General features: G+C 35.0%; 1 protein-coding gene across 2 annotated transcripts in view; it reads left to right on the top strand.

Annotated features, from left to right (window-relative positions):
- LOC149085615 (protein lev-9-like) overlaps positions 1–26,363 on the top strand; it is a 45,981-nt gene continuing 19,618 nt past the window's right edge. The window contains exons 1-4 of one of the 2 annotated variants that reach the window (XM_089233757.1): positions 1–553; positions 2,846–2,939; positions 11,938–12,132; positions 24,273–24,455. In XM_089233757.1, the coding sequence (XP_089089883.1) occupies positions 551–553; positions 2,846–2,939; positions 11,938–12,132; positions 24,273–24,455 (475 nt within the window). In that variant the 5' untranslated portion in view covers positions 1–550. The remainder of the gene's footprint in view (positions 554–2,845; positions 2,940–11,937; positions 12,133–24,272; positions 24,456–26,363) is intronic. The other variant, XM_089233758.1, reaches the window with a different exon arrangement.

The following is a 26,363-nucleotide window of genomic DNA, read 5'->3' as shown; positions in this document are numbered from 1 at the left end:
ATCATCATCATCAGCGCATATGCAATAATGTAACTTTATTTTCACAACGCCATAAATATTTATTAATAATACTTTAGCCGCTTGTTTTTGTTATGTTTGAATTGTTTTAAAAGATTTTTTTATACTGTTTAATTTGTTGATTCGTCTATCCATGTGTTGAGTGATTTAGCTAAGTTTCGAGCCGATTATTTGATTTAATTGACGTCTAACAATTTTTTTCCCATGGTTTCCGAGGTGAAGTGCTCCTCAGTGACAATTTTTGAATTTCCTGGTTTAGAAAACTGCCTCGTTGATCAGAAACTTATTTCTTTAGGTCATATCAAAATATCTTAAAATGGACTGAACATTACCGACATATGAGAATATCATGTACAATTTGTTCAGCAATGGTTCCTGTTTGTTTATTTATTATATTCTCGAAATTTTTTCACCACTTCGAACTAAGAGATTAGTATTTGGTGAATTCTTAGACCTGACTGTTTTGTTGCATCAGCAAGTTGTCTAGTTTGTATCAAAAAGTTGTGTGTTTGCGTTGACATTATTGGATGTCATGGTAAGTGTTTCTACTTGATTTGAATGTGTTCAAGTAGTATAGTTGATCCTCTCATAACCAGCCTAACTGGGTCTAAGTGTCAGCTGATTTAGAGAGAATGTTACAAAATTAGTGGGATTGAGGAGCTAGTGCAAAATTATGCTGTGTATGAACAGTAAAATACTTGATAATTCGTCACTCAAGTTTGATGACAGAGACAATAGCTAAATAAGAAATGGTGTTTTGATTTTTAATGAATACATGAACTGCTTTCTCCATGAATATTCCTATTTAACTAGCCAAATAACATAATTAAAAAAAATATTTTATTTATTTTTTTATTTGTGTTACTCATAAATATGTTTTGTTGGGTGGGTCGTCAGCTAATGATAGGGAATAAACCTACCTAAAAGCAAAAGCATACAATGCACACCGCAATGCAGATTGGTTGAAAAACCTGAAATTCAGATTTTAAACCAGTCCAGAGCGCAGCTAACTTGCAGAATCGGAAGCCAGCCTCTACCCTTAGGCTGGCTTACTTTGATATTTTTGAACACCTAAATATTTTGAATATTAGTTTGCAAGACTGCACTGTCAATATACTAATGAAATGAGGGATGGGATATGATAGGATAAGATCAGCGATGGGAAAAATTGAAGGGGTTATTTGGAAAAAGTAAACCAGAATTATGGTGAACTTCAATTGGAGGCAAGGAGTCTCTCATTCCTGTGCACTCAAGAATGCATGAAAGAAGATATTCATTATGAAATGATAAATATTGAACTTGTTTTTCCACACATACACAATTAAAGCAAATAGCTCTGACTATTTCCTTGAACATATATATATTTTTTCCATTACGTCATCACATACTCCCAAGCGATCTTTACTGTCTATCCTGGGAATTTGTTAGTCTTAGTAGACATCCATGATCGAACCAGGATTTGAACCCAGACCTGCACAGTCAGAGGTTAGCTCCTTAACCACTCGACTGCCGCCAGGCAACATTATTGTCTGCCCAATATTCTTTAACACTGACGTCTACACTGAAGTGCTGGAAAAACTGGTACTCGCCTAATATCCTGTAGGTCACCTCAGGCACTCAGAACTGCTGTAACACAATATGGCATGGACTCTACTAATGTCGGAAGGTATTTTGAAGACGATTCACATGATTTTTCAAGGCAGTCCACAATTCCATAATGGTGCGATGTGATTTTGTACAGCACTTTGCAAGGTATCCGATATGTGCTGAATAATGTTAATGTCTGGGGATTTAGGTCACCTATGGAGGATGCTGGAGTTAGAAGAGTGTTTCTGGAGTCACTCAGTAGCGACTCTAGACGTGTGTGGTGTCACATTGTCCTGTTTGAATTTTCCAAGCCTATTGGGATGCACACAGGACATGAATGAGTGTAAGTTATTGGAAAGGATGTTTACATACTGGTCACCATTCTGAGTCGACTGTAGACTCATCAGGTTTCCTATATCATGCCAAGTACACACGTCCCATACTATGACAGAGCCTCTACCAGCTTGAACAGTCTCCTGTTTCACGCAGGGTTCATGGTTTTGTTTTCCCCCACTTGTACATGTCTATTAGCCAGATACAACACAAAACGCAAATCGTCGGACCAAGCAATGTGTTTCCAGCTGTCAAGAGTCCTATGGTGGTGCTGGTGAGGCGCATAGTTTTGCGCCTTGCGGTCATCAAAGGTAATTGAGTGGGCCTTTGGTTTCAAAAGCTCATATCAAGGAAGCACCATTGTACAGTTTGCATGCTGACACTTGCTGATGTCCTGACATTGAAATCTGTAGTGATTGAAGGTAGTGAAGCACGTCTATCTCGTGAAACGACTTTTGTCCACCTTTAATGGTCCCGTTCCTTCAGGGTCTTTTTCTGCCCCCACCTTTGTCGGAGATTTGATATTTTTTTGGATTCTTTATATTAACAGTATGCTCTTACAATAATTATGCTCAAAAATTCAAATTTCATATCTACCTCAGAAATGCTGCGACCCATCTCACGAGTGCAGACTACCAAGCCACATAAATCATGATAACCTGTCATTTTAAAAGCAGAAATTGATCTAACAGCTTCCTCAGCTATCTGTTGTCTTATATATGCACTGCTGACCACATCGAGTCACATTGATTGGTTTCATTTCTCCTTTATTTGCAAATGCTCGTCTATACCAGTATTTCTGTGAATTCAGTATAGTTAAATATCTTTTGTATTTATTTCAATTTTCTGGAGGAAATTTATGATGTTATTTATATACATAATAAAATGTGCTTATTCTTTATTTTAGAATTCATATGTGGCCATTAAAATGGAAGACACCAATCTGTCAGTTTTATTTTGGTGCATATGCATAGCCTTGTTCCTTCCGACCTGCATTGCAGGTAAATTAGTAAATATTGTTTTAAATATAAATAGGAAACATATGTTGTTGATGTTTTATTAATTCAAAATTCATTTTACATTGTTGTTATTATTCTTTAATCAAAAGATATCCATAAACAGTAGAATCTTTATTATCAGAATATCAATCTTTTTAGTACTAGATAGCAGTCGTCTCTGAATGTGCTCTTTGCAGCCACGTCAGTAATAAAAAATTCAGTTTTATACAGAATTAATATCCTATTGTTCTGTGAAGCATTCAATGGAGAATATGTGAAATGGAGGGTATTGAAATAATTTTGATTTTATTGGTTTCACATTAATGATTTGACTGTAGTTTATTATGAATATTCAGATTAGAGGGTTTAGTACGAAACGTTCAGTATTACCAGAACTTTTGCTTAAATTCAAGTTACAAATTTTCATTCAGCTACTCTTCAATTATTTGAAATTTCATGCAAGATTTCTAATTTTTTTGCCTTTTAAATATTTTATATGGAATATGATTTCAGATATTCTTTCTTCTCAATCTTTTTTTACTTTTTTCATAGTTTTGAAACTTCAAGTAAAGCTGATGAAAATGATATTGTTGTGTGTGTGCATTAATCTTTCATTTATCTGCAATATTTCTGTAGCTATTACAGCCTACAGTGATTCATCATTAAGAAATGAACACAAAAGTAGATACCAATTCAAAATAATTTGTTTAGTAAATTTGACAATTGTGTTAATTATAATTTTGATTAATCATAAGCATTCAAGATATTTAATTTTTTCACAGTAGAACTCCAATTATCTAAACTGCAGTGATTCAATTCGCTTTGAGAAAAAAAATCAACAAAATCTGTGCATTTTAAAAGTTTCTCATTGGTGAACTATAAAAAAAAATGCACTAGCGTAGCAATAGCGAATACACTCCCAGATGATGAGTCACCAGTTTTGCTACTTTCAATCTCTGTTTATGTGTGCAATATTATGGTTTCAATGTGGGTGGTTTTGTGAATAGCACCTGCTTGGCATCTTTTTTTTTTCTTTCATAGATAAAGAAGAGGAAAAATTCACACCCTCTTGATTGGTAGATTTTTGCGGTTTCATGCCCCTATCCCATAATCCTTTGTAATTTTTCCATATTGCTGACTGGAAAAAACTGGCTTTTTGATCTCCGATGTAAATGAGCTTTGGCTTTTTGATCTCCGATATAAATGAGCTTTGTCCTTCAGGTGTATTGTTTGTTGCTGCATTCCATCTTTCGTGTTCCATTTTTATTTGTTTTACTGTGTAGTGTGGCTTCTAAAAGGAAACGTGTTGTTCCATCTTTGGCAGACAAAATAAAAATCATAGAACAATTAGACAAAAGATGGAGCTGGTAAACAGCTAGCTGAGACAGCGTGGCACCATTAACAATTTTGGGTGTTACTAAAAGCAGGTCTTCAATTTTAAACTTTGTGTCTGTCCTCGAGAGTGAAAATAGGAGTTTGTCAAGAGAGTTATAAAAATGGTAGAAAACAAAGAACTGATAGAGGCAGTATTCAAATGGTTGGTTTTTGCTGCAACAAACTACGGGGAATTCTCTTTCTAGGATGATTGTTTGCAAAAAGGCAAAGATCTTTGCCGAGAAAATCGTAGGTTTGTCTTTTAAGGCAAGTAATGGGTGGCTATAAAATTCTAAGTCAAGGCACAGTATCCATGAGTTAGATGCTAGTGGCAAAAGGCTACCAGCAGACCGTAAAACAGCAGAAAACTTTATTGAATAATCCAAAATGGATCAAAAAAAATCTTATACAAATTTTTATATAACACAGATAAGACAGGCCTCATCTAGAAGTCTTTGCCTCAAACAACATTAGCTTCGTGAAAGGGAATCTAGTGCTCCTGGTCATAATGTTAATAAAGACTGTGTAACCCTGCTAAATTTTGCCAACTCTGGGAAACAAGATACCCCTTCTGTTGATAGGCAAATCGAGAAACCCTTATTCTTTCCAGATTATGAGAAACTTATCCTCTTTTACAAGAATCTATCAAAGACCTGAATGACTGCTGTTCTGTTTACCAAATTGTACATTGAAGTTTTTATACCAGAAGGAAAAACATCAAAAAGCCTTAAGAAAAGAAGGCAGCAAGGTGTTCTTGATCATTGACAATGCACCCATCCACTCCAAATAACATCATCTTGAAAGAGAAAATGTACTTTTCGAAACACTTCTTGCCGTCAAACATAACAAGTTTGTTACAACTGATGGACCAATCAGTTAACAAATCTATGAATGAAGTGCAATTATATAAGACAACTGTCAAGAAAACTTTTGATAGAAGATGAAGAAAGCATTGTGACTCATCACAAAAAGATTGACTTAAAAAACTGCTCTTACATGGTGGCGGAAGCATAGTTTGGTGAAGTTAAACAAGAACATTAGTTCTGGTGAAGTCAACCACATTAAGAAGAGCTTGTAACAAATTGCAAGGCATTTTGACCAAGGAAGAGGTACAGAAGACGCTTAAGTGCCAGTTGAGGACATAAGAAACATATAGTGAAAATTCCTGGGTGTTCCAAGTGCAGTGCAGAGGACAGAGGTGAGTAGCTAGTGTGTGATTTTTTGGACCTTGGATTCCAAATTCTCACTGATGATGAACTCATTCAAAGTGTGAGACAAGAACTCACATTGATGACCCTAAGATGATGACAACATTGCTACTCGACCAGATGCTGGACTGTCAGTTTGTAAGGCGTTTGAGTGCCTTGACACAGCACTAAAATGGATGGAGTGGCAGCCTGAAGTGTGACCATCTGCAACCACTCACCATCTAGCAGATGCAAGACTTGGCTGCACGGAAATGAGTACAGACAGTGAAACAACTGACTTTGACCAATTATGTTCAAGCAATGATACATTTCAATGCAGTACGTAAGTACAAAATGTAAACAAAATCGTTTTTATATTCACTAAATTACATTACATACTAAAACAAAATTCATTTTTTACTTAGGAATAATTTTTTGTGTGCGCATTAGCTAATTATCTGATTATTCTATTGTCCAAATGATATCTGGTCCCAACTGATTTGGATAATTAGAGTTCTACTGTATTTATAATAAATGCATATTATCTTTTGTGCTAATACTTTATTCGTTTTAGCCTAAAAACTATAGAAATGTACTTGGATTGAAATGACCAAATCTTGGGAATATAGGGTCAGATCACTGGATATTTTCTTTGCCTATTTTCTATCAGATTGTTAGTATTTCTAAGAGCTTAGAGTTGTTTTACCCTGAAGAAGAATTTACTGCATTACACTTTTTTTTGTCTTACGTGAATATAACATGCCATTACTGTGGTAGCAACTTCATCAATATTTTTGGAAGTCAGGTGTTTTGAGTCGCTTATGTTTTAATGAGCGTTGAAAATATATGAAGTAAAAAATATCTTTATAAAGGTTTCAGTCTCTTTAAAAATATATAGCTATAAAGGGATTTATTGTAGTAAAATATATTTTTATACGTTAAAACCTCCTCTAACTATTTTGTTGGAACCAAACGTGTCTCATCAGCTTAACATTGCAAGTAACCTCCAAACTTTGGACATGAAGTAAAAAAAAAATGCATATTTTGGGATGAAAAAAATAATTTTCAAGCTTATATTCAATGCAGTTTCCCTTTCCTTCTGAACTTTGCGGGGAAAAAAAAGATTATGTATGCTTTCTTTTCCAGGGGTACAAATGCTAGATGGGTATTGAAGACAGTGGAGAGGAAAGAAAAACTTAGAGAGTAGAGGAGAGGACAGAAGACCTACTGTCAACAATCAAATCACAAAGGGAATATGCAAGCCCTCAGATTACTTGAAACCCTTTGTTTATTCAGCACTCCCTACTTCAAGGGATGGTCCTGTCCCAAAAATGTTTCTTGCGAATAGGGAATGAATAGAAATATCCAGGGCATTTTTAATTTTTCGGGAGAGATGTGTTAATCTTTTCACAAGAATGCTTGTCAGTGTCTACGCCTTGCGCCCAAGTGGTGCAGTAGTAAGTTGCTTGTCTTCCACCATGCAGGTTACTGCCAGGGTCCACTGTTTTGAACCAGGAGAAGAACATAGCATACAAGTGCTTTACCTACCGAGTCTGGAGCAACCAGGTTGTGTGCATAAAGTAGTGTCTACATCTGCAGCTATTTAATTGACCTTATAAACGCCCTGGAAAGAAGGTTTAGTTTATTGTGGATGGGAACAAAGAACTACTCAGGATTGCCGGTACTCCATTTTGGCCCATATCAGTTTTTCTTGCTAAGTTGCTTCCGTTGGATTCTACCTCGGCACTGCATGCTTAAATTTTAGGATGACAATATAGCACTGTAGATTGATTTATCAACAGGGCCAGCACTAGGCATGTTTACGAGGGGGCAGCATTTTTTATGTCAGATTTGTCATGTGAGGGTATTTTCTTGCAGATTTGTTCACATAGAAATCATTTTGAGGGGAAAGCGTGAATGGGTATATAAGTGCAAGTAAATAACAATACTTTTGAAATGCTATCAAACTGTTTTGCTATTCAATGCTAAAAATTAATCTCAATACTTCTTCTTTCTTGTACTTCCAAAAAGTTTCAGTCTCTGTAGACAGCCAGACTATATCTTTTCCAGTAGCATACATATTTCAGAGAGGTCCGAAACCGTATTAGTGATGAGAACCTCAGAACATCTGCTGGTTCTTCAGGTTCAGGTCTCTACAGAAGCTGGTTCCTCAAAAGTTCCTCTTTTCTGTGAAGGAACTTTTCGCTCTACTCAATTGACTCTCTTTTTGGCCGAATCCCTCAGCAAGTTTTGATTCCTCGTTCATCTTCCGACAAATGGCCCTTTCGGCCAACAACATACTAGAAAGATTAACTTATCACTAGTGTGGTACTGTTTCGGCTCAGGAATTGTTTGACAGTTTGTTTTTGTATACTAGTGATTCTCAAAGTGCTCATTGTGGCTTCTTGGCACGTTGCCAACTTTTGTGAGAGGTGTCACGGTGAGCTTGCAGTATCCATATGTGTCTGTTAGTTGCTTTGAAGTGATTCTTTGTTAGACTATTCTGGGAAGCTATAAATCAATGTTGAGTAGGGCAAGGATGCCGAGAGTGAGAAAAGTTTGAGAATTATTGCTGTTTGTATTCAGTCTCATCGGAATTGTCTGACACACACACTCCTTTCCTTGCAAACAAGGTGCCATAAAAAGGTGCTAGTTTCATGTCAGTTTTCCGCAGCACTCTTCATGCATCGCTAGAACCTGAGTTCGAACTCCACCATTGCAGTGGTGGTTGGTTTTCTGTGGTTCCCAACTTTGAGGTGCTGAAGTGAGGCGATCTCCCCATTAAAAATTCTCGCCACAGAGAGCAACAAGCCTACAATGGTACAAATCTTCAATCATTAAACTTCACACAGTCTGAAAAATTGATGGTAGTACTACACATAACTAGCATTATACAGTAACAAACTTTGTTAGGTTCACAATACATACACGCACATTCCAGCATGTAACAATTCGTTAGGCATTCCGCAGAGGAATGCGGATGAGGTGCATGTGTGGTTTAGTAGTATTAGTGGCGGTCTGCACAAATGCTTCTAAAATAATATATTTTACTTGTTTTGATATGACTCAGCGCCACCTCTAAATGTTCAGTCACCCAGGGCAAGCACTCATTTTGGCACCACCTGTACTAGTGACCAAGGCACCCAACCCACCTTCTTCCACCCTAGTTGTGATGCTGACCCTACTTATTTCCCAACCCTATTGTAATTTGCAGCCCAAAATATCACCAAAGACGTAAACACTATACAGTATTAGCGCTAAGTTAGTCTCAGACACTATTCTAGTGCTGATCTAGTGGTATCAGACAAAGAACACTTTAAATTTTTGAGTTATTTATTTTCAGTGTCTTTTCTATGGACCAGTGTTTCTTAAAGAGTGCTCAATAGCGCTGCAAGCTGTTGACATTGATGATTGTCTATATAGTGTTTTGAAGTGGCTCTTTTTTATTATTCTGGGGAGCTGCAGATGAATGTTGTGACAAGGAAGCTATGGTTGGCAAAAGTATGAGAACTAGTGCCCTAAATCACCGGTGTGACCCTCTTCTATCCATCGGAACCCATACTTTACGAACTACTGTGTTAGGGTAAAGGACATGGAGAAAAACTCTTTTCAGACAAACGTATTCAAAGAGCGGCAAAAATATATTTGCCTCCCAGGCGACAAAATTTCTAGGACCCGCCCTGTTCATTAATTATTATAATATTATTGATGTAACTACATTTTTTTAAATTACACAAATACAGAGATATGCACATATACAAATATCTATACAATTTACCCTGTCTGAATCCTTTTCCAAGTTTAATTTTTGTCAGACAGGGTGATACTATCTCACCAAAACTCATTACCTCTGTTTCAGAAGAAGTGTTCAGAAAACTGGATTGGGATAAAAAAGGAATTAAAATAAATGGAGAATTTCTCAACCATTTGCGTTTTGCAGACAACATTGTTATCAGCAGTAATCCTAACGAACTAGAAGAAATGATACAAGAATTGGCAAAGGAAAGTATTCAGGTGGGCTTGAAAATGAATCTGCGAAAGACTAAAGTTATGTTCAACCCTTTGCGTTAAAGAGGACAATCTTGCTCAACAACACAGAGATAGAAGAAGTAGAAAGCTATGTATACCTGGGACAAGAAATTATCATGGACAACGGAATCATTAAGGAAATAAACAGAAGGACCAGGATTGGATGGAGCACTTTTGGCAAAAACTGTAATTCTGAAGAGTCACATGCCATTATGCCTGAAAAGAAAAGTTTTTAACCAGTGTGTGCTACCAGCACTGACTTATGGAGCTGAATCATGGACACTCACAAGCAAGACGATACAAAGGCTACAGACAACACAAAGGAGCATGGAAAGATGTATGCTAGACATCACAAGGAGAGACAGAAAACGAATCCCTTGGATAAGGAACCACACAAAGGTAAATCATGGAAGATCACACATCACGGAAATCATTCACACATCATGGAAAGAACCAAACGTTTGAAATGGAAATGGGCTGGACATATTGCAAGAAGACAGGACAACAGATGGACCACAAGTATTCTAGAGTGGTACCCCAGTGGTATTAAACGTCTGAGAAAGCTTCCCCACGCAAGATGGATTGACGAGATCAGGAAAGTGGCAGGAGTCAACTGGATGGTTAAAGCATCAGACAGAGCAGAATGGAAAAATGTAGAAGAGACCTTCATCCAGCAGTGGATTGAAAGTGGTTGTTGATGATGATGACACAATTTACCAATATAGATACATATACAAACATATATTATATACACTATTGACCTCAAGGGACACCAGGTCTATAAGGGTTTCTCTATGATATTATATTAGCAACAGCCTTATTATTTTGGTTTGTACAGGTTGATAATTGTTTCGTATAAAGTAGGCCTGTATATATATTTTTTAATTTTTGTATTACTATTCTAAACTGGTATTTATAGAAAATGTGAACATATTGTGTTATTATTTATATGATTGATTACGTGGTATAGGGGGTCATTCCCAAAAAAAAACCGTTTCCAAAACTTTGTAATTTTTTTTACAAAATTTCAGAAAATTCATAGTAATTTAAATTTTTTTCTAGTTATGCATTTAAATCTCTCTCATAGATATGCATTCATGTCCAACAAAATGAGGCCGTTATTCAGAGATTACCATTGTTTGGAAGTGGCCGTTAGAGGAGGTTTTATTGTACTTTTCTTTAGAAAAATGCTCTTGTCATCACTGCTCTTACTATTTGTGAAAACAGTTCTGAGACTCTCCTCGTGTGACATTTTTCAATCCCTCATTGCTTCTTTCATCAATCACTCTCTCTACATTCTAGAAGAAGAGGGGGGTCACAAAACTATTGTGATCACATTTTTTGTGAGAAACTGATGTATAATAAATGCTCTGTAGATGAGAGCGATTTCATTCTGAAAAAGTCGCCTGCCTACCCTCCCCCAATTTGGTTAATTTTTTTTGCACTGCATCACCTAATTAATCTCCTGTGATAATTTGTACTAAAGTCTATATCGGTTTCCATGTGATCTTTTAGTTCATGGCACACATCCATGCAATTCATTTTCTTATTCTCCAAGAGAAAGGGAGGAAAAAATTTTCAGGCAACTCATTTTATGTGAAAGTCTTTTGTCAAAATTCTTCCACATGAGCTCAAAGAAACTTCTGGTAATACTTTCAACCCTTCAATAGCTCAACAGTGATTGAGCATTATAACTTTCATAAATTTTTTTGTTGATTCTATGTTTGTGGTTGAAGAAGGCTCAGATCATTTTTGATTTTGAAGACACTTCATAAACCTGTGCTTGGCTCGACTTTTCTTCTTTAACAGCCTCTTGAAGCATTGGGACAGTTTCTGTCGCTGTATCCTCCGAAAAGAAAACAGAACAAAACAGAGTACATTTTTTCAAGTCTTCCATAAATCGATTTTCAAAAATAAAATTTAAAAAAAAGACAGGCACACACACAAACAGAAAAATCACAATGTCTTTATAGACCTTTTGTCATGGACACAGCTTGGTCAACTGATGTGGAGGTAAGTTGTGTACATACAAAGTATCCAGTCTTTCATACTTTATATGAAAAGCAGAGAGAAACGATGTCTTTCTCTAAGTTGCACGCATACACAAAGTATGGGAGGGGTGTGCAGCTGAAGTTATTCTTTCTTCCATTTTCCTCTGGAAAGAAAGATTATTATTATTTTAGGATCTTTCTCCTCCAGATTTATTTCAACTTTACTTCTTCAGAATATTGTCAAATTCATATTCTTCATTGAGTTTAAAGGCAGTATTATAAAAAGCTGTTTTTAAGTTGCTATAAACCCTTTTTATTATAAGATAGGTAAACTATTGGAAGATTAAATAATTTTGAAATGTTTTTAATATTTATTTTGTCTCAGTGTTTAATCTCTGATTTTGCTCATTTTATAATTAGTGGGATGTAAAGATCCACCGAATGTTCAAAATGCAGATGTAACTGAAGAAATTTTATCTTCCTATTCAAATGGAACTGTAATTCATTACACCTGCCATTATGGATATGCTCTCAATTCCTCTATCAATCCTTCCGCCATATGCATTTCTGGAAACAACTCATATGAATGGCAGCTTCAATCCTTTTCCTGTGAACGTATGCATGGATTTTTTTCCCAATTTTTTGCATATACATATAATTTTTCATTAGGATTTTCTTTTTAATAATTTTGAATTTTTTATTTTTTTCATTTATTTTGATTGAAAATTTTTGTTTCATTCTGTGAAATCTATTTAATTTTTGTGATCATATGATAAGAAATTTTTATAACTTAATACACCAAAACTTGTTCAAAGTAGAATTGCGAGAGACCAAATATGCCACACAGTCAACCATTAGTATTTGCAGGGTTTACATTCCCATTTTCACAGCAAATACAAGAAACTCACAAATAAAGCAATCTTCATGTTTTACTATTTTAGTCATGTGGGTCATTCCCAAAAAAAGTGTACATTCCACATTTTTGAAATGGAAAATTCAAAGTTGAATTGTGAAAGTACCTCATAGATGAGGACGGGAGCAAAATAAGAGACAACAGGACATTTGAAGTGGGAAAAACTTCATTGTTTTCATTTCAACTCAAACTCCAAATGCTTAGAAAATTATCATTTCTATACATTGAATCTATTTAATTATTGTGAATTACAAAAATGCATATCGTCAACTCAAAATCCTTAAACTTTGATGATTGACTGATTGTTGACAGAGATATGGTATCAAGGCAGCTACTCGATAATTAGTCAGCTGGGGCAAGGATGCATTTTGGCACCTATTGTAATGTTGAAGGAGAGGCTAAAGGGTGAAAGTTGTGTTCCGTCTGGTCCGGCGCTCGGGACACCACACCTCCTAATTAGAACCTCCAAGTCCCGTCCTCCCCAGTTGCATCCCTGCCCAGAATAGTCTAAAAAAACATCCCTTCAAAGCATTAAACAGGAAATCTGCAATGTCTACAGCTATCCGTGATGCCCTTGACAAAGGTTGGTGATGCCCCTGAGAGCCGCGATGCATGGTTTGAGAAACACTAATGTCCAGTATTTTTGTTCTTTTCTTTTAGACAACTGTTAAAGAGCTAGATTCGGTTCATTACCTGCGTTGCTTTTAGATATGAAAAAAAAAAAATCTTTCTTTAAAAAGTGAAAAATTAAATTTTTTTCTTTCAAATCTTCAGGAGAACAATATAAGAATACTCAAGATTTAAACAACGGTGAAGTAATGTGAATTACAGTTATTTAAATAATTTATAATATGACATTGAAAAATTTAATGTTGGGGGTAATTATTCTCAAGAATGATTATTATATAACAAGCAAAATGCAATTAAAACCATTGAATTTTTGTTATATTTTCTTTGAGGTGTATGGGGCTGGGGAGGGATCATTTTCAGTGAAGTTCCACTTGTAAGATATGCAACGTTTTGACATGGCCTCTTGAATGTCGTATATGTGAGGTTCCACGTGCGATAAAGAATCTGTAGTTTCGGAAAAATTACCTCAGGCAAGTTAGGAAGTGAAGTTTTTTCTTTTCTCTGTCTTACGATTGCGATTTAGGATTTACTATTCAGAAAAGCGATAACAATCTCTGACATCATGAAGCTCAATTGGCCATCCGAAAGAAGAGGGGGGGGCACAGAATGCAAAGAAACAATTTAAAAGCTCTGTATCTTTGGAGGAAGACCTTCATAATTTCATCCTCTTGTAGGTCTTGAGTTTCGGTAATACCAATTCTGAGGAAAAAAATTGCTTCAGGTGAAACAGTAACAAAAAAAAAATTACAGAACAAATCAGGGTTCTGGGTTTTTTGGGGTTCCGTCACTTTTGGTTCTGCGGAGCCCTAGGATTCTGCGGAACACCAGTTGGAAAACCCTGATCTATGGCACATATAAAATGTGATTCAAAGTTTTATGAAAAAAATTCCAGATTTGTGCCAAGTCTCTTTGTTTAACACTTTTTTCAAGCTGGGATAGCCAGATTTTGGGTTTTTAAAAAAAATTGTTACTATCTGAAACAAATTAAGAAATACCATATGACAAAGAATTAAATGAAAAACTAGAAAAAGGCTAAAATTACTACCAAAGTGCTCTGAAATTTTGTAAAATAAAATCATGAAATCTCAGAAATGGTTTGTGCACTTTTTGGGAATGACCCATGAACCCCAATTTAACGAATTGGAAAAAGGACAATTTTAACAATGTTAACCCTAGAATAGTAACTAAAATAAAAACTGTATGTTAACTTCCTATATGTTTACGTTTCTGAGACGTAGAGTTAGTATTCTATGGTTAAAAAAAAAAAAATTCAACTTACTTAGACAGGTATATTTTTCAACCAGATTTTTTGTTATTTTTCATATTAGCATGTCTTTCACCTCATCTGGTACTGCCTGAGCTTCAGGAACAGTCAGCACCATTAGGTTGCATTAAAAAAAAATGTACAACAGAACGTTTCACACATCTCAGTTATATGACTGACATTTATACAATCCCTTGGCATCAGTTTCCATAATAATTCTTTCCTATATGTTTAAAGGTTAAAATATTTCATTACATTTCTTATTCTATACAAAACCTGAATTACTCAGTGTGTTCACTTTGACTCACTTTGAATCTTTTTAAAATTTCATTCCTATTTGTTGAATCCACATAATTTTGTTGATTGTGAAAATGTGTTGCTGAGATCCTTTTTCATGCATAATGTTACTGTAAAAGCCATAAACTTTATCGCGATTGGTGACGAACACGAAAATAAATATTGTACCGACTATGACAATGTTAGAATGGATATTAATATGACAATCTATTGCCTTTTAAGAAATCAGCAGGTCCAGAGAGCCTCAAAGATACAAATTTAAACTTTCAAATGCTGCTATATGTGTCTTTTTAGAATTTTTTTTAATGTCCTTAGTGTTATTCCTGGAGAGTAAGAAAGTACAGTAGCTACTTAAGATTTAAACAACATTATGTTTTGTCAATTATGGTTTCTTAAGTAATTTATAACATGATTTAAAAAAAATTGAATTTTATGGATATTTTTTCTTAAGTATGATTGTTATATGTAACAAAATTTGAAATACAATTAAAACAATTGAAAGGCAATTGTCATTTCTTCCAAACTAAGAACTCCGTGGTTTACATGTTCATATTGAACAAAGCTATTAATATGATTTTTAAATATACATCCCACAGGACAATACTTTAATTCGTATTAATGAGATTCAACTATGTCTCTGTATGCACATCTTGCCAAATCAGAATGAGTTCAAATAACTCTTCTAAAGAATAAAATTTTTTCTCTATTCATTGTTGATCTCTTCCCCCCTTTTTTTCTCTATTTTTAACAACCACCACCTTCAAATATTACATTTATTCAGAAATACATTTATTATATTTATTTTAGTAAAAAACTTACTGATACACTTGTTATTTTTATTTTGTCTTCCTTTTTACTCTTGATTATGCACAATAGCCATAGGAACAATGCCTAATTTTATGTTCTCCTAGCACAATTCAGAAATCGGCCAAGACACTGGAACAAAAGGTTAAAAAAAAAAAGGCCCTTCAACTCAGGATGTTTGGTTATCCCTATTCTGACTGGGACTAAATAATCTGTTCACAATTGAAAAATTTTCCCCACTCACATTCCATCTTGAACAAGTTTTACTATATTTGTTAAAAATTGTTTTTCCTTTTGTTACTCTGCTCTGCTGCATGTAGTAGCGATGTAATGCATGAATACCATGCATGATATAAGGGATTTTTAATTGATGTGTATAGTAGTTTATTAGAAGAAAAATTATCACATTTTGATAAGCAGGAAAGGTACGAATACCTTCCCTGCATATCAGTACAAATACCAGTATAGATTATCTTGATAGTTTGATATGTTTTCATAAAGATATAAAATCTTTGGTAAATGTATTGATGCTATATGTATTGCTATTCTCCTATCCTTAGTTTTCCTAAATAGTCAACACCTTTCCCGATAAGTTTCTTGATCGTAAATTGAGAGCTTTTAACTTCAAAATAAAAAAAGAATCAACTGAGGGAACTTTTTATGTATATTTTTATGTATATACTTATCAATATAATATGAAATATTATATTGATAAATATAGTAGAGATTTAATTATTCCAACTGATTGATTATGGTTGACAGTTTAGATAACCAAATGTTTGGATGGACAGTGATGAAAGCAATTTAACAACCATTTTAATGATTTAAACTGCTTTATGCTTATTTATATAAAATTTTTAAATCACCAGTTTTTTTAAAATATTTGATTATAGCGAAACCTCTCAATATAACGGTACTCTGGGAACCAAGGAAAAAGATAGCTATGGAGAGATTATCGTTATATCAAGAGGTAGCATATTATCAGTTGCCATCAAATTTATGTTTTTTTTGGCATTTTTTCTGAATTGGCATTGTTACTACCACCAGGAAATGCATTTATAAGTATTTATTTGCTGCAAAAATTCTAATTGATTAGTTAATTAATAAAATTAAGGTAATTGTTTCCCACTGTGTGTGTAAAGTGGTTTACACCACAGTGCTATTGTGCACTACACAGAAAGTATTTTCACAGCAATTTCATTAACACTTTCGGAGGGTAGATAGTGTAAGATACCAATGTTATTAAACACCCTCAAAAGAACAAAAACTGGTGAGGGGTGATTTTGAGTGAAATATAAGAAGTGTAGCAGTTTTAAAATCTACCAAAAGTATTGTTATACAGAGATTTATCGTAGTAAAGGATATTGTTTCGAAAGGAGTTTATAACATTAGACTATGGCAATTTCAAACATGATCTGAAAAAAATACCACTGTAGAGGGATATATCGTATATATATAATGAATCCTTTGTCTTTGCTATTTGACCAGAATTTTGGTTAATCACTTGGATAATTGAGGTTCTTGAGTCAAGTGTAGATGAAAATGAAATTCATAAATGTTATTAATAGGGAATATAATTTAAAAGAATTTATAAAGAGTGAATTACTAAGGGTCCTTATACATTTTTACTATTTTGCTTTTTTGTTTTCATTTTGATATTTTTGGGTAATTGTACTCTTTCCAGGGAAAACATTGCATGAAGCATGTATCTGTGTGTGCCAAGATGATTTTTTTCATACTTTGACAAATGTTCATTGAAATTAGTGAAAAATGAGAACTGAGGGAGAGAGACATAAGCAGGGCAGATGCTATCATAGCACTTAGCTCCAACTATTCTTGGCTAGTATGGAAAAATACACAGTTCAAAAAACAGCTCTGAAAGAAGAAAACCGTAGCATCCGTCTTTTGAATATCATTTTTTGCTCAAATATATATTGTATACGCTCAGTATACTGCACCTAGTGTGAAACACTAATTCTTTGACAACTTGAGGGTTTCTTCCTTATTTTTATAACTAATGTTATCTACTTGACCTTTTAATGGCCCATGTTCCCAATTAAGAACATTTGTTTTATCAATTAGAAGAAAACATTCCCTGTTCATAAAAAAGCATTTGATTTTTTTCTCTTAAAGAGATGTGATATTCCAAACTTAATTAACAAAATAAAAATTTCATTTCAGCACTTATGTCATGAATTTCTTGTTTTTGAATCACCTATTTTCAGGGTGGTTTGGTTTTTTTCAAAAAATCAAATAAAAGTTGCCTAAATTTCATTTTTTTCCTTGAAAAATATCATATTGGTTCATTATTAGCCAAAATGTTTCATTTTTACCACATTTTATATCCTTGGGGTACATTCTGATGGTATATCTTTAAATGACATAAGATTTTATAAGTGGTGTTTTTCAAAAAGTCTCATAAAATATGAGAATATATATATATTTTTCATATGAAGTATCTTAGTCATTTAAAGTTATATATAAAAGCCAAAATTTCTCATTCTTACAACATTTTCTAACCTTTGGGTACATTCTGATGCTCTATCTTTAGCAAATTCATGAATAAGGATTGCATCACACATCTAAATGTAGTGGTATATTATCTCACAGGGTTTCTTTTTCCCTTCACAAAGAAGCAGCTATAGTAGTGACACCATCATGCTAGGGGCAGGTGGTCCTATAATCCAATAAAGACACCAGCTGTCCTTAAAGGACAAAGACTAGTGTACTAGTTGTTACATTACCTCACATACATTTTCATTTTCTTTCCCATAAGAAGTAGCACATCTCCTACTGTATATCTCCCAGTCTTAATATTCAATAGTTGTTTTTTTTATACTTTCACACACACACTGTTAAGCCCAGTTAATCAAGGTTCTACTTTATAGTAGTAACAGATTTATGAAAAATAATCAGCTATATACAGGGTGATTATAATTTAAGTTTTGATTCCAAAACTATACAATAAGTACTGATCAGAATGACTTGAAAATTTGCATGGATACTCCTGAAGCAATGGAAGTTTCTTTCGCAAAAGAAAAAAGTGCAAAATGTGCAAGTAGATGATGCTGTACTTGGCCAGCAGTATAATTTATTTTGTGCAACCACATCATTTCGGCACTTCCACAGCATCAGTGTGTGGATAGAACTTCTATCAAGATGCACATTGCAATACCAGCAAAGCAGCTGCTGAAGACCCATTTTGACAGGATGCACCTTAACTCTTGCAACTTCTGGCTGTGGGGGTGCCTTAAAATGTTATAAACAGTGGTCAGATTGCAAACTTTGGCGAATTGCAATCTCCAGCACATTCCCTATATATTAGAAGTTCCTCAGGAATATTAACCGGGGGGGGGGGCGCATTTGGTTTAATAAAGCTGAATTGCAAGCACAACCACATTATGACCATGGCATACTCCGATTCTGTTGTTGAACAAGAATTTTTGTGCTTTCAGCCTCATAGCCAGAACACACGGTGGACAATATATTTAACATTTCTTAAGTAAGTTATAGTTATTTGTTCAATTATTTCGTTTTTTGTGATGTTTCCATGAATTATGAAATCGTGAAATGCTATAATTAAGGTATCATTCTGCCATGACTGGCTATCGTTTCCATTCTGCGAGCAAATTTCCCACATGTTGGATGATGTCATTAATTTTACATTTTTAAGTATTTTTTCCCCTTTATCAAATAAAATTGAATTTTTTCAGGAATATCCATGTCAATTTTCAAGTCATTCTGACAATCGTTCTTTTTTTACAGTGCTTTGAAATCAGAACCTTAGTTATAATCACCCGGTATATCGTAAATAATTGCTAATTAATCTGCATTATTTATGCTTCATTAAATACATTATATTCACCTAATTTTTATTACTTTTTGCAAAATAGCTTCCTAATTAAGTATACTGAAAGTAACTGGAGAAAAACCTTTATATATTATATGATTAATAATAACATTAAAAGAATTTTCAAACACAGTAATTCATTGAGTTAAGCAAAAAATAATTAAATTGCAAAAGTTGGTTTTTGTTAAAATGTAATAAATATTTATTGATTAATTAGCAGGAGAATAGTGTTAATTACATTAATAAACATTTTATTTTAGTTAATTATTAGAAGTTTGAATGATTTTTCAGAAATTTCATTGTTTTTAATGTTAATACTATTTAAAACAAAAAACCGGTTTAAACCAAAAAAACCTGGTTTAAAACCAAAAAACCCGGTTTTTTGGTTTTTTTTCAAAAAAAACGGTTTTTTTTACCAACCCTGCCTATTTTTAAGGGAAAAAAAATATTTAATTTTTTTTTGTTTTTTATTTTGATGCTGTTTCTATGGACATGCGCATAACCAAAAAAAAACATATAGGAAATTTTTTTTATTAATTTTTTAGGTTGATATCTTTAAACTAAAGGATCAGAAGGGGGAGATAAAAGGAAAAATTAAGAAAATCAAATCTTAATTTGCCCGGTAAAAGGTTAAACCTAAAATTGATTATCCTCAAAAGATTAAGATCAGTTCATAAATGCTAGGACTAAAAGATAAATATGGAAATAATGCAATTATATGTATAGAATATGGTAGTGGTCAGGAAAAAAAAAAGACAGCAGTTCGGGTTTAGTTCGAAAATTTTAGATTTTTTTCTAGTAGTGTGTCACTATCTTTTGTAAACAGAGGTAAGTGGGGTTGCCAAGGAGATGTGTGTATGTGTTATCATTTCCAGAGTTTCAGAATCTGGTAACCCCTGTTCACCCCCATAAATGCTTAGATGGATTGAGATTGAAGAGTGATTATGGAAGCTAGTTGATCAGGGTAGACTCTTCTTTTTGCTCTTGAGCCCATATGAGCTTAATGGCATGAGCATTTTCCTTCTTGGGATTCCAACATGTGCATATGCAAAAGATAATTGGCTTAGGTGGAAAAAAATTAGTAAAGTATTAAAGTGCAGTATTATAAACTGAAGAGTCTGGTACAGGCATGCTTATGCAAATAAAGAGATATGGAACCAATCAAAGTACGGTGCTGCGGTCGGCAACGCCTATATAACACAACAAGTGTCTGGCATAGTTGTTAGATCGGTTACTGCTGCTACAATGGCAGGTTATCGAGATTTAAGTGAGTTTGAACGTGGTGTTACAGTCAGCGCACGAGAGATAGGACATAGCATCTCCGAGGTAGCGATGAAATTTGGATTTTCACATACGACCATTTCACAAGTGTACCGTGAATATTGGGAATCCGGTAAAAAATTAAATCTTCGACATCGCTGCGGCCGGAAAAAGATCATGCAAGAACGGGACCAACGACGACTGACGAGAATCATTAAACGTGACAGACGTGCAACCCTTCCGCAAATTGCTGCAGATTTCAATGCTGGGCCATTAACAAGTGTCAGCGTGCGAACCCTTCACCGAAATATCATCGATATGGGCTTTCCGAGCTGAAGGCCCACTCGTGTACCCTTGATGACTGCGCGACACAAAGCTTTACGCCTCGCCTGGGCCCGACAACACTGACATTGGACTGTTAAGGACTGGAAACATGTTGCCTGGTCTGACGAGTCTTGGTTCCAATTGCTGATGGACGTGTACGGGTATGGAGACAACCTCATGAATCCATGGACCCTACATGTCAACAGTGGACTGTTCAAGCTGGTGGAGGCTCTGTGATGGTATGGGGCGTGTGCAGTTGGCGTGATATGGGACCCCTGATACGTCTAGATACGACTCTGACAGGTGACAGGTACGTGAGCATCCTGTCTGATCACCTGCACCCATTCATGTGCATTGTGCATTCCGACGGACTTGGACAATTTCAGCAGGACAATGCAACACCCCACACGTCCGGAATTGCTACAAAGTGGCTCCAGGAACACTCTTCTGACTTTAGACACTTCCGCTGGCCACCTAAATCCCCAGACATGAACATTATTGAACATATCTGGGATGCCTTGCAACATGCTGTTCAGAAGAGATCTCCACCCCCCTCTTACTCCTACGGATTTATGGACAGCCCTGCAGGATTCATGGTGTCAATTACCTCCAGCACTATTTCAGACATTAGTCGAGTCCATGCCACGTCGTGTTGCGGCACTTCTGCGTGCTCGTGGGGGCCCTACACGATATTAGGCAGGTGTACCAGTTTTTTTGGCTTTTCAATTTAATTATGACACAAGGTAAGAGTAAAAATGTCTTTCTAGTCAGTAAGCATGCCTTTGGCAAATTTCTAGGAATGTGCAATCCTCCCTAAGTATTTATAGGGATAGCGAAGCTTCTGATGCATTTCTAGTGATTGGCATGCCTCATACATTTCTAGGAACACGTAATCCTCCTATGCATTACAAAGAGTACTCACACATTTGCATTCTCAGGAGTAAACAAGTCTCCTGTACATTTCAAAGGGTATGCAAGTGCCCTAAGCATTTCATAAAAGGAGGGTTGGGGTACTTGTAAACGCTTGAAAGGTTAGAATCAGTGCTCTATTTTAAAAGTTGAAAATTCACCAAGTGCTTGGGGTTGCATGTACACAGTGTCTTTATTTAGTAAAATGTGATACTGTGTGAACAAATTATCAATCGTACCCGAGTGAAGCATACCACAAATATGAGATACAAAAAAACCAATTCACTCATAAAATTTCAAACTCTGTAAAATTTTTATTATCACTCAGGTAAATAAAATTAAAAGGAGCTAGTCGCTCAAGCACTTGCAAAACATGCAAAAACTTGACAAGTCCTATTCATGGATGAAGACTTTGGTATGTGTTGCTAGCATTTAAACTAGTTTTTTGAAAACAGTAGTAGGGACATATGCGGAAATATCAAAATAATATTTGACCGCACTTCTAAAAAAAAACAAGTGTTAAAGAGTTAACCATGTGGCTGTGCAAATTGTCAGAATTAGACCTTTCTGTATGTGTGAGAAAAAAAAACCATATTTTTTTCCTTGATGATTAAGAAGCAGTTGAGCAGGCTACTATGCTCATGATCCACAGACAATGAGAGCAGTTTAAGTGGTGAAAATTCATTCTTTTGAATATGTTTTAGTATTATTAAATAACTGGAGTAATGAAACAGTGCAGGCATCTCTTGCTTTACACAATCAATTGGTTCTGCAACATAGTCGCATAAGACAAAAATGTGTAAAATGAGTTAAATTTAACATGTGAAAGATAAGGATGGGAGGGGGTTGGTTTTTTTTTCTTCAGAAGAATTAAAAGAATTGAACCCAATAGCAAAGGAACTTTTTTAATGAATTAATTATTCAAACTTATATGAATAAATTCTATAAATTTAGGCAGTATGAATGAATTAAATTAATACTTTTTCTGTCTTCACTACTTCTGATTGAGTCTAGTGAGTGTGAATGTTTTTTTTCCTGAAAAGCCTTGTATCATAGGCTGATAACTCATTTTAATGAAATAGTCGAGATTTGGCTGACAAGTAGCATTTTTTGTCTCCTTATAAAACTTTAGTAAGAAATCCAGAGCTGTATATTTCTCTCAAATACAATAATTCTAGTTTCACTGGAACCGTTTTTCTTATTAAATTTTTTGTGGCATTGTCAATGTGTTACCAAACATTTATCAGTGAGATCTGGTAAGTTGTATCTAAGAATTTCTCTCATATTTGTCTCAGCTACATCATAAAATCCATTCGTATTTAGTCATCAAAAGACTTAAGTATGATATATATCTTCAATTTGCAAGCCCATTTCCAGGATTGAAGTTAAACTCTGAGCCGAATCTTGGAGGTTGGAATTTCTAAAATCAACTTTTAAAAATTGCATTATAGCGAAATCAAGTAAAGCAATGGATACCTGTATGAGAATTATATTTTAAACATTATCATCTTTAGTATCAAATAGGAAATTCTTCAACTAATAATTACTATCATTTTAAGCATAATACATCTTTATTGGATCCAGTCCTGACTATTTGTTGATTTTGAAAAATTTCTGCACGTTTCTTCCTATTTACTAAATAGAAGTTTTTCTCTACCCTTTTATTTTTTAATACTTTTATATTAATTTATTTATTTTTAAATGATTACTTGTCAATTTATTATTATGACTTGCAAACAGTTTCTGGGTTATTAGGCCATGGTCTAGGAGATTTTCTTCCTGACGTTTCGCCCACATCTGTGGCAGGCATCATCTGAAGTTATTTGGACGTAAGTCTCAGCGGCAAGCAAGAAAGGCTTCGTACATCTACTGCCATTGACTTGTTCTGTATATGCACTTCTGAGACTTGATCGGCCGCAAAAACCGCATTGGTTGGCTTGTGTGGATGTATTGTGCAGTGATTGACTGCAAGTAGCAATTGGCTGTCGAGGTAATTTTCTCTCTGGCATTCATCGGAAGCACATCTCGACTCTCTACGCCGCTGAAGTACCAGGACCCAAGTGGGATGCACCTTCATCGTCTCCTCCTTTCGATTTATGTTGTGGTGCTTGAATATTTTGATGGCTTCTCTATCAAGACGAGCATGGTAGTGCACTACCATACCCGTCTATAGTGCGAAAATGTCAAAAGATAGACGCAAGCAAACAAATTTTTTAGGGATCTGTTGTCTTCCTGAGAATTTTTTTTAAAGTAAACCATATCTTTTCTCATGCAGCAATTATTTTTTCTGATTATAATTAGTTAACTTCTTAATCAATTTTTAGTATGGGGCACCCTCTTCCCACCTCCTTTCCCCCATGTAAATTGGAAAACGGGCTGCGTTACGCTTTTTTTATGGATAGAGTATGATTTTTATCTTCTGAGGTTAGCAGGTCTGAAATTATATTGTTAAAAAACTTAAGCACTTCACTTTTTCATCATGTTGATTATGTGTATATTTTTAGCGGCATGTGAAAGTATTCCTGACATTGACAATGGTATGCTGAAACTTGATGGACGAGAACCACCATTTTTTACGGGCGACTCAATTTCGTACAAATGTAATCCAGGATATACTGCTGATGTTCCATTTCCAACAATAATATGCAAAAATGGATCATGGCTTTTTCCTCAAGAACCTTGTAGAGGTAATCTTATGTCCCTCCACATAATGAGTTTTAATTTATATTGTTTTGCTTTCAGCTATTTGGATTTAATTGTATGTAGTAGCAATTATTATTGCCTAAGGTAGAGATTCCAAAATCTACCCGTGCCTCCCCCATGTTCTATTCTCATCAATGTAATGTTTGAAGAAAAAAAGAAAAAAAGCTTATTATTTAGCAAGTTTTAAAAATACAATTGGACCTTTTTACTGGGAAAGTTTGATGCCTCCCTGAGAAGTCGCACCTTATGGTTTGGCAATCATGGGGTGTATCTAAAAGAAAAATACATTGAAAACCAGAGATTTTCATATTTCCCTCAAGAATTTTTATTAGTTATCTGAACAATTATTTCTTACTGTTGCTTTATGATTTGCCTTTGTTCAACTATGCCTTGCTGCAGAGCCAGAGGTTGATTTATGGCTTTGCTGCCTGCAGGCTGTTAAAATTTGGATGCCTTTCTCTCGTTCCAATTTAATGTTTTCAACCACCAATTACTAAAATTGGCTGCCTCTCCAAACTTGCTGCCCTGGGCTATAGTTCGTTTAACCTGCCTGTAAATACTACTCTATGCTGAGCAATGGTTTTTGGAGGTGATATCTCTTCCCCTACTCAGTGCCATTTTAAAGCTTGAACTTACCTGGGCACCTCATGAAAATGAGATCTGATAAAAAATTTAGAGGGTGAGCATGTAAATTGGTTAGCACACAGGCATTTCTATTCATATGTGGGGGAGATGGGACTCAAAAAATTACTTTGCCCTGAGGGCCTATGATGCTTGTTTGCATGGTTTTGTTCAAATGGTTTTGCCCTCACTTATAGGTTCATACTAACCCATAAGAAACAAAGGGACACCACTCTTAGAACTATACTCTGTGCAGCTCTGCTACAGGCCAATAACACCATATCCGTAATTTACACCATCTGTACAAAAGTTCCAGACTCAGTTATGTGCCTCTGGTGTCAGGTAGAGAGATACCACAACCACACAGGTAAAGGGCTTACATCCCGGAAGGGGCAGAGCCCAGGTTGTGTCTGGTCTGACAGGTAGAGAGATAAGAGATGCCTTCTCTGTACATTCTCATCAAAACTTTCTACTGTGCGAGCACTACTGGGTTAAATATTGTTGACACTAGAGACTATGAAATGTGCATCTTAGCCTCCCAATAATTTGCATTGTGTGTTTGATGCTCTGAGTTGAATGTTTAAATCTCTTTCTATTGGACTTTAACTGTACAGTTTCAAGGCAGTATTCATTCTAAATTGGAAACAATTCCCATCTTCCCAATATCACAGATCAGTAAAATTTAATTATTTTGCTGTTCAATTTCTGAATGACCTCTTAATCCCCTCTCATACTTCAAAATTTAATATCTTGGTCAATATTTGTTATACAGTGATGAAACTTGTTTTGTTTTGCATATTTCTGAAAAGACAAACTTTTTCTAAATACAACTACAGACTTGCCAACTCTCCCGATTTTTCATCCTTCCTCCCGCTCTCTGGATTTTGGCAGAAAATTAGAGTTTACGCGAACTTTCACGTTGTCGTGGCGTCAATGATTACCGTTGCCGTTAGGGAAAATACCCATAGAGGACAGCCGTAGTCATTTCCATCGAGCACAGCCGTAAAAAAGTCTCTGTGACTGCATTTAAACAACTGGCAAAGACGCGACTTTGTTTTCATAGCGTTTATCAGCAATCATTTATCAGGGGCATGACCTTGGTTGCCGAAATTCCTGTATAATCGTTATTGTATTCCATTAACAGCCGTGCGGTAAACATGTTTTTTCGTCCGCAGCTTTGTAATTTGAATTTTTTTAAATTGTTTCTTCCGATTTAACATCTTCAAAAAGAAAATATAAAACTTTAAGCTATATAAAGCTAAATATAAAGC

Source organism: Pholcus phalangioides, unplaced genomic scaffold, assembly GCF_987345545.1.
Source record: "Pholcus phalangioides strain wild (caught in Gottingen) unplaced genomic scaffold, Ppha-v1.0 ptg000007l_1, whole genome shotgun sequence".
Classification (NCBI taxonomy): Eukaryota; Metazoa; Arthropoda; class Arachnida; order Araneae; family Pholcidae; genus Pholcus; species Pholcus phalangioides.
The sequence above is the reverse complement of the archived record's forward strand: the minus strand, read 5'-3'. Positions and strand labels throughout refer to the sequence as shown.